Raw genomic sequence first — 17080 nt, forward strand, 5'->3', positions numbered from 1 at the left:
TGGTGGTGTGATATTTAGCTAATTTTTTTTTCTTTTTTTTTTTTTGCCAAGGCCTGTGCACTGTCCCTGGCTTCTTTTTTCTCAAGGCTAGCACTCTGCCACTTGAGCCACAGCGCCACTTCTGTCAGTTTTCTGTATATGTGGTGCTGGGGAATCGAACCCAGGCTTCATGTATTAGAGGCTAGGCCATATCCCCAGCCCTAATTTTTAAAATCATAGTTAGATTTCTTTTCTTTCTCTCATTCTTTCTCTTCTTCCTTTCTCTCTCTTCTTTCTCTTTCTTTTTTGCTTTTTTGCTTTTTCTTTCACTTCTTTCTTGCTTTCTCTCCTTTGCTCTCTTTCTTTCTTTCTTTCTTTCTTCATTCATTCATCCTTCCTTCCTTCCTTCCTGGATCTTATCATGTAGCCTAAGCTGGCCTCAAACTTAAGCTCCTCTTACCTCAACCTCCCCAATACCAGATTACAGAAATGTGTCATCATAGGCTTCATATTAGAACTTTCTAATGGTGAATTTTATTTATTTTTTTATTTTTTGCCAGTCCTGGCCTTGGACTCAGGGCCTGAGCACTGTCCCTGGCTTCTTTTTGCTCAAGGCTACACTCTGCCACGAGCCACAGCGCCACTTCTGGCCATTTTCTATATATGTGATGCTGGGGAATCGAACCCAGGGCCTCATGTATACAAGGCAAGCACTCTTGCCACTAGGCCATATCCCCAGCCCCTCTAATGGTGAATTTTTGAGAACTACTGCTAGTATAGAAAAAATAATTGGGATAACATCATGAGAAGGTTGTATATTTCTTTTAATTATGTGCAAAAGATTTAAGTAGAGCCATGCAAAGAAAAACTACCAGTAAGGAAAAATATTAGTGGGGATGGAAGGTAGATATTCTGCCAAAGTATGTGTAGTTTTTGTGTGTTTATTTTCTCTTTCAATAGAAATTTTGTGGCTATTTTATAATCGTATACTCGGTAGAACCCTTGTTTTAAACTCTACATTACTGGTTTATTTCTCACAATTTTAACATGAGAATAGCGATCTAGAAAATGTATAGTACCACCTTGATTTACTTTTTCCTTGTGTATTTTCCTCTCTTACTTTAACATCTAGATTATATGCTCCTTAAGGACACAGAAAATATTTAACTGTTCCTTTGTCAATAGTGCAGAATAATAGAAATACTTTTTGCATTGTAGTCCATAAGCACTCAAGGGCTTGATGGATTATTGAATATATAGTAATTGTCTTTGCATATATAAAAATATTGAATGCATTATCCCTTCATATGACCTCCCAGTCTATGTTGTTTTTACTTAGTTCTTTGACTCTGCCAGTCAGTACTCTGGATAAACTGTATGAATTTGACAGGGATTAAATAACAAGTCTGTCAAGTTAAGGTCCTGATCTTATGAATAAGTAAAAGCATTCCTTAATCACTGTGGTAGTAGCCATGCATTTGTATAATAATTGCTGTTGAGGTAATTTTTATAGTTCAAAAAAACTGTTTTGGTAGTACTGGAGTTTGAACTTGAGCCAGGCTTCTAGCCCTTTTTACTTCAACTATTTCATTTTAGTTATTTGGCCTTGAACCTCCTATCTCTGCCACCCAACTAGCTAGGATTATAGATGTGTGCTGTTGTGCAGTTAGTACCTTTTTTTTTTTTTCTTTTTCCTTCTTTTTTGCCAGTTCTGGGGTTTGAACTCAGGGCCTGAGCACTGTTCCTGGCTTCATTTTGCTCAAGGATAGCACTCTGCCACTTGAGCCACAGTGCTACTTCTGGCTTTTTCTATATATGTGGTGCTGAGTAATCAAACACAGGGCTTCATGTATGGGAGGCAGGCACTCTACTACTAGGCCATATTCCCAGCCCAGTACTTTTTTTCTTGGCAGTGTATTGCTATATATCCTAGACTTACCTCTGAAGATCTGGATTACAGATGTGTACCATTATACCTAACCTAACAGTTAATTTTATAGCAATTTCGTAAAATCTTTTAACATAAACTTTGCAATCTTTGTGTCTTATTTGCCAGAAATGAACGAAAAGAACTTGGATTTGCAGAAGCAATATTTGAATCATTTAGCATATACTATAAATATATATTTTAAAAGATGACAAACATTCTGGAAAAATCTTTAATTGTTAATAAAATTGTAATAATAGTTAATAATTGTTCTTTAGATCTCTACCCAATATACATTTAAAATCATTTGTGATATTCTTAGATTTAGTGAAATACATAACTTAAATCAATGGACTGTTTAGACTTAGGACAAGGTTATCTATATTAATTGACTGATCTTTTCATATGGGGGTAGGAAGGGAAGGGTACCTGAGGCTTACACTCAGGACATGGGCTTTGTCTCTGAACTATTTGGCTCGTGGTTAGGACTGTACCACTTGAGCCACAGCTCCACTATGGGCTTTTTCCTAGTTAATTGGAAATAAGAGTCTTATGGATTTTCCTGCCTAAGCTAGCTTCAAACTATGATAGTCGCATCTCAGTCTTCTGAGTAGCTATAGTTACAGGTTCAAGCCACCAGTATCCACCTTTGAGTAGATTTTAATAAGCTAAGGAACAAAAGGAAGACATAGCAGAGAGAAGTGTGGTAAACAGGAGATTGCAGAGGCTTGGTATTTCAGAGACTGTGATACTCTTGTCACATTAGGTAAATTAGATAGATTATGACCATATGATAGGGGGAGTTTGATGTGGTAGATCTGACAGATCTGATGTGCTATGTTTACAGAAGAGTGGTCTTTCAGGGAGATTGATAGGTCAGTAATGTACATGATGCACTGTATAACGGAGGAAAAGAGCAGCAGGAAGGCTGCCTGTTGTAGCCCAAGCAGAGGTAATAAAGGTCCAGGCTCATAGCGTTGCTGTGGAGATGGAGAGCAGATGGTAAGTTTGACAAGCACTGTGAAGGGTGAAATTTATTCCCTTATCCAACAACTATTTATTAGATGGGGTGTGCAATTTATAATCATGATACCTAAACTGAACTTTGGCTGTAATCTCTAACACACTTTTGAACTTTATAATAGTTATATGGTTTTAATCATATGTGGAAGAAATCTGGCAAGAAAATGGAAGTTTCTTGACCAGATGGCTTTAATTTTAATCCTTTGTTTTGTTTTGAAATGCCAGGAACTAGGTGTTTCAAACCCAGGATGTTGTGGATTCTAGAAAAGTACTCTGATCTATACCCCCAACTGGAAAGAGCTATATTTTTGAAGAAAACTTGCATTTATAGCCATGGGTGGTTACAAAAGTTCTAGTGCATAAAAAAAAGCCATTAATCTTGCACTATCACTTTATATCATAGGTTTGTTTTTTTTTCTTTTTTCTTTTTTTGGCCAGCCCTGGAGCTTCTACTCAAGGCCTGAGCACTGTCCCTGGCTTCTTTTTGCTCAAGGCTAGCACTCTGCCACTTGAGCCATAGTGCCACTTCTGGCCGTCTTCTATATATGTGATACTGGGGAATCGAACCCAGGGCTTCATGTATATGAGGCAAGCACTCTTGCCACTAGGCCATATTCCAAGCTCTGTATTATAGGTTTTTAACAACTTGTAAATGTGAGTTCTACATCAAGCAATGCTTAAAGTAGGTTGTTAGAAAGTGAAAAGTACTTTAAAAAGCTCAACATCATTTTCTCTAGTTAAAGCCAAATACAAATTAGGTATGAATCCATTTGAAGAATCACACAAGCCATTCTTATAAGAATGTGTTCCTTAAGTAATGGTGATTACTATATAATAGTTTGCATGTTGGAATAAAGGCAATCATTATGTTACAAGTATTTCATACCTTAGTTTGTTGGTGAGAAAGTTAAATGTGAAAAGCACACCATTAACAGTATTGTCTTCATTTACAATAAATGGTAATGGATTTTTCTTACCTCATAATTGTAAGTTATATTTGGTTTACCTACACCATTGCTTTCAGCTTTTTTTTCCATTACAGCTTAGTGAAAACCTGGCTTTCAGTGTTTCATTGAAATTATTTTGTTTTCTTTATTGTCTTCCTGGACACTAGATTCTTTCTGATAATTTGTATACACATTTAATGCTTTTCTCTTTGATATTCCTCCTAATACCTAATTCATAGATTTCTATTTTAGAATATAGACCTCCATTCCTTTCTTATACAAGTATGTTAAGAAATAAATTTTTATCATGTATTATATATAATTTGTTTGATGCTCCTACAGTTAGACTGTATCCAGTTTGGGAAAAGTCATTTTTCTGTTATTGCACTATTACTTACAAATGCATGGCTTTATAGCATGTCTTTAACTCCAATTCCTTACTTTTTTCTCTAATACAAAATTCTTTGCTTCCAGGATAACTTTTATTTCATGGTTTTATGTTAAATAATCAATGAGATAAATATGTATTAAAATTCAGAATGAAGACGGGCATCTATGGCTCATGCATCTAATCATAGCTACTCAGAAGGCTGAGATCTGAGGATTATGGTTCAAAACCAGACTGGGCAGGAAAGTCCATGGGACTCATATCCAATTAACCACCAAAAAGCTGGAAGTGGAGCTGTGGCTCAAGTGCAAGAGTACTAGCCTTGAGCAAAAATGCTTAGGGAGAGCACCCAGGCCTTGAGTTTAAGCCCCAGTACCGGCACATAAATGAATGAATGAATGAATGCTGGAATTCAGGACCAAACTAGCATTGATTTTTAAATATGTTCCTTTTCATTCACTGGATAAATGTTTATATATCTGTTATTTGTGTTGTTTACAAGAGTAACCTGGTTTAGAAGCCTTTTTTTTTTTTTTGCCAGTCCTGGGGCTTGAACTCAGGGCCTGAGCACTGTCCTTGGCTTCTTTTTTTGCTCAAGGCTATCACTCTGCCACTTGAGCCACAGCGCCACTTCTGGCTTTTTTTGTATATATGTGGTGATGAGGAATCAAACCCAGGGCTTCATGTATACAAGGCGAGCACTTTACCACTAGGCCATATTCCCATCCCCTAAAACCCCTAAAAGCCTTTTTTTTCTTTTTTTCTTTTTTCTTTTTTGGCTAGTCCTGGGCATGGACTCAGGGCCTGAGCACTGGTCCCTGGCTCCCTGGCTTCTTTTTGCTCAAGGCTAGCACTCTACCACTTGAGCCACTTGTGCCACTTCTGGCCGTTTTCTATATGTGTGGTGCTGAGGAATCGAACCCAGGGCTTCATGTATACGAGGCAAGCACTCTTGCCACTAGGCCATATTCCCAGCCCTAGCACTCTATCTCTTGAGCCACACTGCCACTTCTGGCTCTCTCTTTGTTTATGTGGAATGGAACCCAGGGCTTCGTGCATGCTAGGTACACATTCTACTGCTAAGCCACATCCAGCTTAGAAACCATTTTTATGAAAAAGATTTTGAGGATTTTGCTCATTCCAAGCCTAATATGAGCTCTTTCTCTCATATACTAAGGAAAATGATCAGTTTTTAGGTTTCTTGAGTTGGAGATGAAACTGAAATGGTCGAGTGCCAGCTCTGAGCATGCATGCTCTGGATTTTGCCACTAAATTAATAAAAGTCTTATTTTTAGAAAAGATCAACATTATGAAAGCAACATGTATATTCATCCTGTGCATTGAGGCAGTCTGAGTACTGATAATAAAGATTGTATGGTCTTCTACATGTATTTCTTTCTTCAATATTCAAGTGTTACATTGTGAAAATGTTTCTAATAAATTTTATTTTATATTTCACATTTTATTCACCTTGTTTTTGAATAATGTTATGTAAGAATGTTAGATAAACAGAGACTTTATAATTATTTATTTGCTAATTTTCCTCAGTTTTACTTAAACAATCTCAGATAGATGAGAAAATTTAAGACAGTATCAAAAAACTTTGAGATTTCATAGTTTCTCTTATTTTATACTGAAATTCCCAGTTATAAAGATTATTATTCTATCAAATCTAAGCTCTATTGTTTATTTTGAACAGATTTTTAATGATAGTTACATAAAAATTAAAGATTTAATACAGCAAACAGGAAAAATCAAGATAAACATTGTTTTTAAACTAAGGCTTTAAATAAAATTGTTTGATATCCAATATAATTCTGTGGAGCTGGCATCAGGATATATGCAATAAGACTGTTTATACTTAATGAGTTAAAAATGTTTATATAAAGTAATGACAGTTGTGTGTATGTTTGTTCTGTTGATTAAAAGTATAGCACTTAATGATAGATGGTTATTGGCCAATGAGTTTTGTTTTGCTCTGTGGTCATGGATTTCTCCAAATTTTGAATTCTAGCCAACCGTTTCACAATGTCTATCATTGTTAACATCATGATTAAATAAAATGAGCAAGTATACATCAGTAGAAAGTGATCTCATTTATTTGACAATTCAGTGACCATTTAAAATGACTGCAAGTTTTCACAGAAAAATAATCTTAATTCCTTGATGGCAGGACTAGGTTGTTGATTTCTTAATCTCCTCCAATAGGAGTTAACAATACCTGGCAAAAGGATAGCATTATCTGAATGTTTTATTGCTTGCTGCCTGACAAACCATCCTCAACTTGGTGGGTCCTAGTAGCAACTAACATCTCTCACAAGTATGAGGTGCAGTGAGCTCAGCTCTGTGGTTTCATGTTGGTAGCTGAAGCTATAGTCATCTGGAGGCTTGAGTTGCCTGGGATGTCTAAGTTGGTGGCTGGTGCTTTGTGCTGCTCTCAGCAGGGGTCTCCATGGCGATTCCATGCAGCCTTCCATAGTGAACTGGCCTCATCAAGTATTGCAGCTGGACTCCAAAAGGGAGGAAATAACTGCAGATTTCTTAAAACTTGAGTTCACAGGTGCCCTGCCACTGTATTTATTATGTCCTCCTCCTCCTCCTCCCCCTCCCCCTCCTCCTCCCCCTCCCCCTCCCCTCCTCCTCCCTCTCCCCCTTCTCCTCCCCCTCCCCTTCCCCCTCTCCCCCTCCCCTTTCCCCTCTCCCCCTCCCCCTCCTCTTTTTCTTTGATACTGGGATACTGGGGTTTAAACTTACAGCTTTGCACTTGCCAGACAAACACTTGAGCCACACCTCCAGCCCTTTTTCCTTAAGTTATTCTTCAGAGATGTTATTGCCTTTTCTTGCTCTGATCTCTTACTATGCCTCCCGCTTAGCTGTCAGGACAGGTACCCAATACCATGTCCAGGGTTTTTTGTTTGTTTGTTTTTGAGCTGGGTTCTGGCTAGCTTTGAAAGGGCTGGCCTTGAATCTCAGTCTTCTTAATCTCTGCCCTGGAGTAGCTGGGATTACAGGCATGACCAATATGCTTACTTAAAAAGAAAGACAAAGACAAACAGGATTTCATTATGTAAGTATCCCAGGCTGGCCTCTAATTTACAAACCTCCTGCTTCAGCCTTATGAGTTTCAGGTGTACATGCCTGTAAATGCACTAACAATGAAATGCAATGTTGTACCTTAGTCTGGATTCTGAAATGTAATAAGGACAATAATGAAACACCTGATGAGGTCCTAATAAAGTCTTTGAGAGTTTCTTGGTCTTGTTTTTCATGACTGTCAGGTGTGTGTGTGTGTGTGTGTGTGTGTGTGTGTGTGTGTGTGTGTGTGTATGTGTGTGCTGGTCCTGGGGCTTCTTGGTCTTGTTTTTCATGACTGTCAGGTGTGTGTGTGTGTGTGTGTGTGTGTGTGTGTGTGTGTGTGTGTGTGTGTGTGCTGGTCCTGGGGCTTGAACTCAGGGCACTGACCCTGAGCTTTTTTGCATGAAACTAGTGTTCTACCACTTGAGCCACAGATCTACTTTTAGCTTTTTTTTTTTTTTTGATTAATTGAATATAAGAATCTCATGGACTTTCTTGCCTGGGCCAGTTTTGCACTGAAATTCTCAGATCTTAGGCTCTTGAGTGACTAAGATTATAGGTATGAGCAATCAGCACCCAGCCAGTTTTGAATAGTACTGGTTAAGTGTAAGTATCATTCCTCACATTGAGCTTTCTTTAGTGTTTTTCTCGTGATTATATTGGATTTATGGGTGTTTGGGAAGAAGATCATAGAAGAACCCCTCTCATATATTGTATGTGATATTTATAAGATTTCATATCTGATTTCAGCATCTTTGATCAAAAAAGTATTTGCCAGTTTACTCCACTCTACACTTGCTATGTTCCCTTTCCATACTCTAATTTAGAAGTGAATTACTGTCCAGCCCACCTTCAATGGAGAAGTACTAAGGTCTGTCTTCTGAAGAGAGTACCTACATTTATTATTCATGTTTTATTTATATTTTGTAAAGATCAGTTTCTTATTTATTTAGTTATTATGAAGGCTCATATATTTATTTTATACTTTGGTTATAATTCAACATTACATTGGCTATAATTCAACACTACATTATTTGTTTTGTTCTAATTATTCAGCTTTGGACAAATGTTTGAAAATTACTTGATACTTTATGATCATAAGATTGAGTAGATAAGACAGCAAGGGAGACTATATTGATGGAGGAGAGTTCCAGGAATTAAGAGATCAGGGTAAAAAAGAAAATCATCAAGGATTTAACTAAGCATAGCATGAAAGAGCTAAGATCATTTAGAGATGAAGGACAGAGGAGATGGGGGATGGACTGATCAATAATATTAGTTTGAAGCAGGGAGAGGGAGAATGTTCTGGAATGATAATAGAGAGGGAGGAGGACAATCACTTTACCTCTAGGACCAGTTGTTTGTTCCAGAGCTGTGAAAAAAAAAAAAAAGCAGTTTTTCTGGGCACACTGGTGTTTGAGCTAAAGCTCTTGCTCTTGCTAGTCAAGTGCTATAAAAACCTCTAGTCCTTTTTGCTTTAGGTTTTTTTTTTTTTTTTAGGTAGGACCTCCCTTATTGTGCAGGACCAAATTTAGATTGTGATCCTTGTACATATGGCCTCATGAGTAGCTGGGATTACAGGTTTGAGCCAATGTACTTGGCCCGGCAATCTCTTTAAGAAGGCTGCATGCAGGGAAAGTAGTATCTTCTGAGAAGAAATTAACAATCAGAACTAGTGAAGATATTGAATATTTCACTAGATTGTTAATCCCAGAGGACACAGTGGAGATATTTCTTCATCCCAGGATGTGCAAAGAGATACGGGAATATGTGTATGAGAGATGGGGGTGTTGCCAAGGGGGGTCTGTAGCTTTTTATAGTATCTTGACATCAGTGGGATCAAGGGACTTATAACTTTAGTACTAGTGGATTTTAGGCAAATGGCAGTCAAACTTGACAGTTTGTGGATGGGAGGGACTTCTCTAATTCCTTTGCTGTGTTGCAAAACCACTAATCAAGCAATGCTAAACAAGTGAATATTCATTTGTGCATTCATGGAATGAAAACTCTCCCTGAATACAAGGAGGGCAACACAGTTAACCTCTATCAGGTAGAAGACAAGAGGCATACATTACTAATGCATAATGTACACACAGAAAAATGCACAAGCCATGTGTATATGCCTTGATGAATTTCCAACAAATGTACATAGTCTTCCTATGAACATTCCTGAACATGTTTCAGAGTACATTAATATACATTTATATTGTGGATATTTTTATGGATGAAATTGTTGGTACATAGAGTATGCATGAAAATTTAGGGACTATGAACTGTTAGAGTTCCAAAATATTGTACCAATTTACATTCATTATGTGCAAATATTCTGATAGTTCTTTGTCTTTCTCAACATGTGGTATTATTATTCCAGCCATGGTTTGGGGGGGAGGTATGTGTATTTGTGTGTTCATTTGTGTGTTTTGCACAGTGAATTTTATTGTATGTCTATTCACTTTTTAACAAAGGTGATCACCTTTTATGTGTTGAGTTTCCACTTGGTTAAGTTGTTTTTTTCTATTGTGTTTTCTTCCTTTTTCTTAATTTGAAAGTATTCTTTATATGTTCTAAATATGAGACTGTCACATGTATAATATATGTGACTACAACATATACAATTATGAATAACTTCTATCATTGTATTGCTTTGCATTTTAAAATTTAATCCTCACAGTAATTCTAAAAAAAATAGGTTCTATGGTTATCTCTTTTTCACTGATGAAAAAAGTAATTGCTTTGTCCAAAATTATACTAAAAGTAAACAATAGTATCAGGATTTTTGGCAGTTCTGCCATAGTTTCTGCTACAGTATAATACTGATGGAAATTAAGAAACTTAATGTAGAATTTATACCTAAACCAGAAGTTAAGAAGTATAGATAAAGGTAAAGTTTACCCCCCATAAAAAAGTTTCTAGGTTTACTCTCATATAGAATGGATTGGTTAAGAAAAAAAGACAATGCTTTAAAAAGTATTTGCTTGAGTTACATATACTTTATATTTCCTTTAGTTTGCTTTTATTCATGTTTGTATTTTAGTAAACACCAACCCTCTGAATAAATATTGTTGATTAGAATCAGTATCCTAGGCATTGTCTCTTTTACTTTTTTAAAAACTAATATGAATCTACCAAAAAACTAAGTGGCTTGCTTTGATAATTATCAAGGTGAAGAACTAAAAAATAAATGAAGTCATTTTAATGTGAATACGCTTAGACTAATTTTGATGAACCTTTTTATATTTGCATAGTTCTGAATGTCTTATGAAATTTTAATGTGAATGATCCTTTTGACATTATTTAATTAAAAGTGTGGATAAAATTTCAATGTGTTTTTAAGCTGGCATTCCTGAGAGTTGAATAAAAAATTTTGAGCTACTTTCATCATATTATGATATTTATACTTTTGTTAAAATTCTTGTATTTAAGGGTGGATATTAATGGCTCATGTCTGTAATCCTAGCTACTCAGGCTGAGATTGAGGTTTGAAGCCAGGAAAGACTGAGACTCTTATCTCCAATTAACCACCAAAAAGTTGAACGTGAATCTATGGCTCAAGTAGTAAAGTACTAGCCTTGGGCAAGACAGCTCAAGGACAGTACCTAGGCCCCGAGTTCAGGCCCCAGCACAGACACACACACGCATACAAAAATTCTTTTATTTGACTCGTTTGTGCTCACTAGTTTAAAAATGAAAATAGCAATTTGTATTAGATACTATGTCAATTTCAAATAAAATATAACTTCAAAAGAGTAATTCTATGCATAGTAATCTGATTATAAATAAAATGTACTCAGATGTATAACAGATCTATGGTAATTTTCAGGTTGAAGGTTTGGAACAGATGTGGAAAGATGTTCACTTCAGAGAAAGGGATTGTGGAGGAATGGTTATCAGAGTTTAAGGTAATATTGACTCTTACTTTGGTAATTGTATTTAAAAAGTTGCTTTTAATTTTTTTGACTGAAAAACTAGCTGTGAAAGAAGAATGTTCTAATATATCTGAATGGGGATCTATGTTAGTAATCTTTTCTAGTAAATTAATTCCTTGTTCTTCCAAATTGTTCAAAGAGTTTATTCATTTGTTTGTTTATTCTCCCTCTCTGGACAGCACCACCAAGAATCATTATGAATGTTGATGTTACTCTTGAGTGATCATCAATGATTTATTGTCAAAATATTTCTCCCAGGGTGGGAGTAAGAGCAATGGAACTGGCCATAATTGACAATTAGCAGAGGATGAGAAGATACCTGCCCAACATTTTACTCGTGAATCTTTCAATGGCCACCTCAATAGCTATATTATCTATGTAGAACCTTTGATTCGATGCTGAAGAAAGTAAAATTTAGATATTTTTTTCCTCATGACTTCACTATGATAGATAAAATTGTATTTCTTCAACCAACCAATTCATTGTTTTCTGTCCTTATGGTGACATGTAATTAGGGGGAAATTCATGATCATAGGCCACAGAAATTAAGAAATGGGCAGCAAATGTCACTTCGATTTTTGTCTAGTCTAATCAGCCTAAAATGGATGGCAAACATCCAGCATAGTGTCAGACTTACAGATGTGGTAAAATGAAAGAGACTTCACACAACTGTTGTAATGGGAATATTTCATCAGACAAAGAAAAGAGAAAATTAGTACTGCTTCTCAAAGGATAGTACTCAAAACAAAGCAGAGCTGGGTGATAGGGTGAACTTCAAAGAGGACCATGGATCTTGTTATCCTGAAAATATAAAGGTAACATGGATTTGGACTCTGTGTTCAGAAACCCTTTATCTGAAGCCCTTGTAGCTATAATGGAAACCAAACCTGCTTGTCTGTGTCAGAGTGACTTAGAGCCTTCAGACAAGTGGAGGGTGTTTCATTCTTACTAATACATGTGCAAACAACAGAGTTTTGATCATCTATGATTTTAGACAACAAGGCTTCTCAGTGAAAAATAATATAATAGTCTCTTTTTAAAAAAAAAGAAGTGGTTAAGACATTTTTCAGTTGGTGTAGTCCTTAGGAGAGGCAGTATTTTCTAGGTTAGGTAGATTTAAACTTTCTCAGCTTTTATTAGTCATGAATTGAGCATCTTTCTATGTGTTCCAGAAGTTATTATGAAGTAATGCTATAAAGGTGCACTGTCTGTAATACTTTCTACATATTGCCAACTGTTCTCATCTATAGTATGATTAAATTTTGTATTGCATTTCTCCTACTTATGTTTAACCTTTTTTCCTGCTTCAAAGGAATTTAATATGGTTTGCTACACAGTTTCATGATTTTTGTGTGTGTATGGAATGTGTCATGTTGATGATGAAATTGTCAAGTTTAATGTTTGAGTATGTCTTTGTAGGGCACTTGTATGTTTAATAGTGAAGTCAAATTTGTAAAAGCAAATATAGCAACTTACTAATTCCTTAAGATGAGAGGTATAGAAAGAAGATATGTTAAAAGTGGGGTGGGGGAAGGCAGTCACAGGGAAGGGATTAACTATAAAGGCAAATTACTGAAAATCATAACTACTTCCCTTCCTGTCCATCTGTTTGTTTATTCTTTTCCACTCATGCCTTGGGATGTAGATACCTAGCAAGTGCAGTGGAAAGAAAAAAAGGACAGTCTAGCAATATTGGCAGTGATATCCTTTATCTGAGGGAAGAGGGTGGGTAGCTGGGAGAGGGGCTATAAAAGTGGCAGGTACAAGAGCTACCCAGAGAGGTTGCATTGGTGGATTTGTTATATTCATTAACAAGTTAATTGAGCAAATAAGCATAAATATTGAGGATGATGGGAATTATGTTCCTGTCTGTCTGAGAAAAGAATTACAAACAAGGAATGGGTATAACTCTCCAGAAAAACTTAATGTGTTAGATTGGAATTGAAAGAACCAATATGACTCTATGGGTTCTAAATATGCATTATCCATAGAGAGGACATAGAAACTGGCATCCCAGTAGCAATGAGTGCTCCAAGCACCTTGTTTTCTAAATACCATCTTCCACTAAAGAAACCAATGTATGAATGCATGAAAGTATTATCTAGCTAATGTTTTTTCAATAAGGCATATATTATTGTAATCTGGGTAGCAATATCTTATTAAAATTTTAAATAAAATTATAACAATGCTGAGGACACTTTTCCATTGAGAAGAGGAAATGAAATGACAGGCTACATGGAACTAAAAAAAGTTAGTTTCGCCTTAAGCTCTCAGGTTTAATTGCATTCAATTTTCAATCAACAAATCGTTGAAAAGATATAAATTATTTACAAAACCTTAATATAAAACTAGTTTAATCACTGTTGATATATAAAAAATCAGCAATTCAAAATTATCTTCAAGTCATATTATAACCCATTCCAGGAAAAGTACTTCCTATTTCTTGGTTACTTTGGTAGGTCTTCCTGAAAATGATTTTGAATGTTAATTCTGATTCATGTTAATGTGTGTTGAATTCAGCTGTGTTTATTAATAAAGAGAACATGATTATCTAGGCTAAATCAGCAATATACCAGAGGTAACATAAGGTAGAAAAAAGCTTGAGAACAAATCTGCTTCAGTACTTTGGAAATGATCATGATGTTAAAATTATATATAGTTATAAAGTTTAAGAAAGGATGTGTTGAGATATGTACATATTTGTACAAAGGCCTGTTTGGATTAATAATATAACCATGGTGCTAATAAAGACAAAACCACCATGATCAATTAAGCTGATAAGAGTTAGCCACCTTTTGAATCCTGGCCCTCTTACTAAGATTTTTTTTTTTTTTTTTTTTTTTTTTTTTTGGCCAGTCCTGGGCCTTGGACTCAGGGCCTGAGCACCATCCCGGGCTTCTTCCCGCTCAAGGCTAGCACTCTGCCACCTGAGCCACAGCGCCCCTTCTGGCCGTTTTCCATATATGTGGTGCTGGGGAATTGAACTGAGAGCTTCATGTGTAGGAGGCAAGCACTCTTGCCACTAGGCCATATTCCCAGCCCTGGTTTTTTTGACTTTGAGCAAATCATATAGCCTCTCCAAGCCTCAGTACCTTCAGAAAAAATTGAAATAGATTGATGTTGAAGATGATTTTACCTTTACATTTTTCCATGGTCACAGTTTGAACCTCATAATCTTACTCAACAGTCTCTCAAAAACACAGAAACAACATGATTTGCTTTGTACAAATTTTAAAAATATTTACCCATAGAAAAGCTATTAATTCTCAAACTAGCTAGTTTTTCCAATTACTGTTTACCTTATATGCCAGCAGTGATTAAACTAATATTTCTTTTAAGATTTGATTAGCAATATCTATTTTTTCAATGACTCAGTTGTACAATATTATCTTGTAGATTGTATTATGTTTTTCTTAATGCTTTGTGCACATATATCTAACATGTGTCCAGACTCCTAATTTTTCAATTTTCTTGTAGTCACTGTGTCTCAATATGTTACTTAAAATCCAGTCTTATGTATGATATTGCTGAACAGGACTGTTTTACTTATTGATTTGTCACCCATCTGTCCATCTTCATTAATTCTCTTTCATGGAACCCATCTCACCTCCCTACATTTTTAAAAAAAAACCATCTGCCCAAATAATACTTTAATGTGAAGCATCTGTCTTCAATTTTTTTCAAGAACCATTTCAACATAATTTCCCATTATTACTTTTTATCTCCACTTTGGCCTCTAAAGCCTGAGAAACCTTAGCTGGTAATAAAAAAGGCCAATACCTTGGAACTAGTATACCACTTGTATACTAGTGGAAAATTTAAAAGGTACTTAGTTTTATTTGACCTTTTTAGATCTTAAGTTTTTTCAAAACATCATTTGCAAACATAATTCTTATATCCCCTCCCCATCTACAGACAAAAATAACTTACTCCACATCCACTAAATGAAATAATGGTAAAATTATGATTAAAGTGTAATAGTTACTACACTGAATTTTAAGGTACTCTTCCTCTCATTTAGCTTTAGTATTATTCCAGGATAGTTTCCAGATCTTGACCTTGCTAAAAGAGCTGTCCTTTTGTCTTCTGCTACTTCACAGAAAATGTTTTACTTCAAGAAGATTAATTGATACATACATATACTAAAATGGTAATTTGTGTTTTTAGTTCTTAGCTTACATAGTATATATACTATACTATATATACTATATACTATAATATATATATACAACTTAATACTCTTTGTACTTGTAAGTTTTTAAAGATTTATATTTTAATTCACTTACTCTTAAATTTTATAGATCATTCTGTATATATCATATACTTAACGTGTTTATGTTGACCATATATTTTATGCATATAATTTAGATTCATTTATATTCAACGGATTAGAAATCTGCTGTTTACTTGTCTTTCATACTTTTACTTTTATATAAATTTCCCCAGTATTACATTACTCTTGATCAAATAATGGAAATGAAATGTTGCCTGGAGATCTTTTGTTACTTGCTTTTGCAATATTGAAGAATGCTTAATCTATTCTTTATGTAAATAGTGCAGCAAACATACTTTTTTGTTCTGGAGAATGGAGAAAGGTTTTGAAAGTTTTCACATTTACTTACCATTCTGGCAAACAGAACTCTTATATTAGAAAAATCTATTCACTTATACAACCTAAAGTAAATTATGACTTATTGTTAAGGAATCTTCTGGAGTGCAAACAGTGGCAGTTTTTATTTCTTCTTCTCTTCCTTCATAATATGTTTCCTCAGCAAAGTTTGAGTGTGAGGCTTTGGCTGAGTGATGTGGGTGGCGAGGTGATGACAGTTCTGCCCTTCTAGGAGCTCACAACCAAGTAAAAATGAATCAAATATATATATATATATATATAATAAAACACTTTTTAGTTTAATTCTCTGTGCCTACTATGTACAAACCCATTTAACTGATGAAATAATAGTTTATAACATATATAAGAAATAGTAACTATGAGGAATATCTTGAAATATGACGTCAATTGAAGGCAAGAAAGAATTTGGGTGAGAAAGAATAATGAATTAGGACACAAAATCTTTATTCAAGAGGTATGCTTTAGAATTATAGGGAATGATGATGATGATTTTTTTTTTTTTAGATTACTGCTTTTTTCCCACCCAAAGCTGTATGACTTACAACTGCATTTTCATATCTTTCCAGTCCTCTCTGTCTTTTCTGGTCATAGTTTTCTGCCTGGATAGGTGGTGCTGCCAAGCTTTAACTGTCTGTATTTTAAAGGGCACTAGGAAAATTAGTTTGTTGGTAATGTGGATATCATTTTCTCCAGTTCTGAGAAAGTTTATGTTTTCTGCACAATTCATAAGATAGAATAGCCTCGTCAGACTTTACACTTACTATGGAACTCAGAGATTACTTGATCAGGTGATCTCCTGTGGCTTTTAAGGTGGAAGTATTATTGGATCATCATATAATGAGCAGCATCAATATAGCTAATGAGATTCATTACTCATGATTCTACAAAAGTAAATCTCTAGCATTATACATTATATATATTCTCATCCTTCCTTCCTTCCTTCCTTCCTTCCTTCCTTCCTTCCTTCCTTCCTTCCTTCTTTCCTCCCTCCCTCCCTCCCTCCTTCCTTCCTTCCTTCCTTTCCCTCCCTCTTCTCTCCCTTTCTCTCTCTTTCTCTTCTTTCTTTCTTTCTTTCTTTCTTTCTTTCTTTCTTTCTTTCTTTCTTTCTTTCTTTCTTTCTTTCTTTCTTTCCTTCTTTTTCTTTTTCTTTTGGCCATCATAGGATCTTGAACTCAGGGTCTTGTG

General features: G+C 35.3%; 1 protein-coding gene across 4 annotated transcripts in view; it reads left to right on the forward strand.

Annotated features, from left to right (window-relative positions):
* Fam126a (family with sequence similarity 126 member A) overlaps nucleotides 1-17080 on the forward strand; it is a 98241-nt gene that overhangs the window by 18164 nt on the left and 62997 nt on the right. For all 4 annotated transcript variants that reach the window (XM_048339706.1, XM_048339702.1, XM_048339705.1 and 1 more), the window contains exon 2: nucleotides 11160-11238. In XM_048339706.1, the coding sequence (XP_048195663.1) occupies nucleotides 11188-11238 (51 nt within the window). In that variant the 5' untranslated portion in view covers nucleotides 11160-11187. The remainder of the gene's footprint in view (nucleotides 1-11159; nucleotides 11239-17080) is intronic.

This window comes from Perognathus longimembris, chromosome 2, assembly GCF_023159225.1.
Source record: "Perognathus longimembris pacificus isolate PPM17 chromosome 2, ASM2315922v1, whole genome shotgun sequence".
NCBI lineage: Eukaryota > Metazoa > Chordata > Mammalia > Rodentia > Heteromyidae > Perognathus > Perognathus longimembris.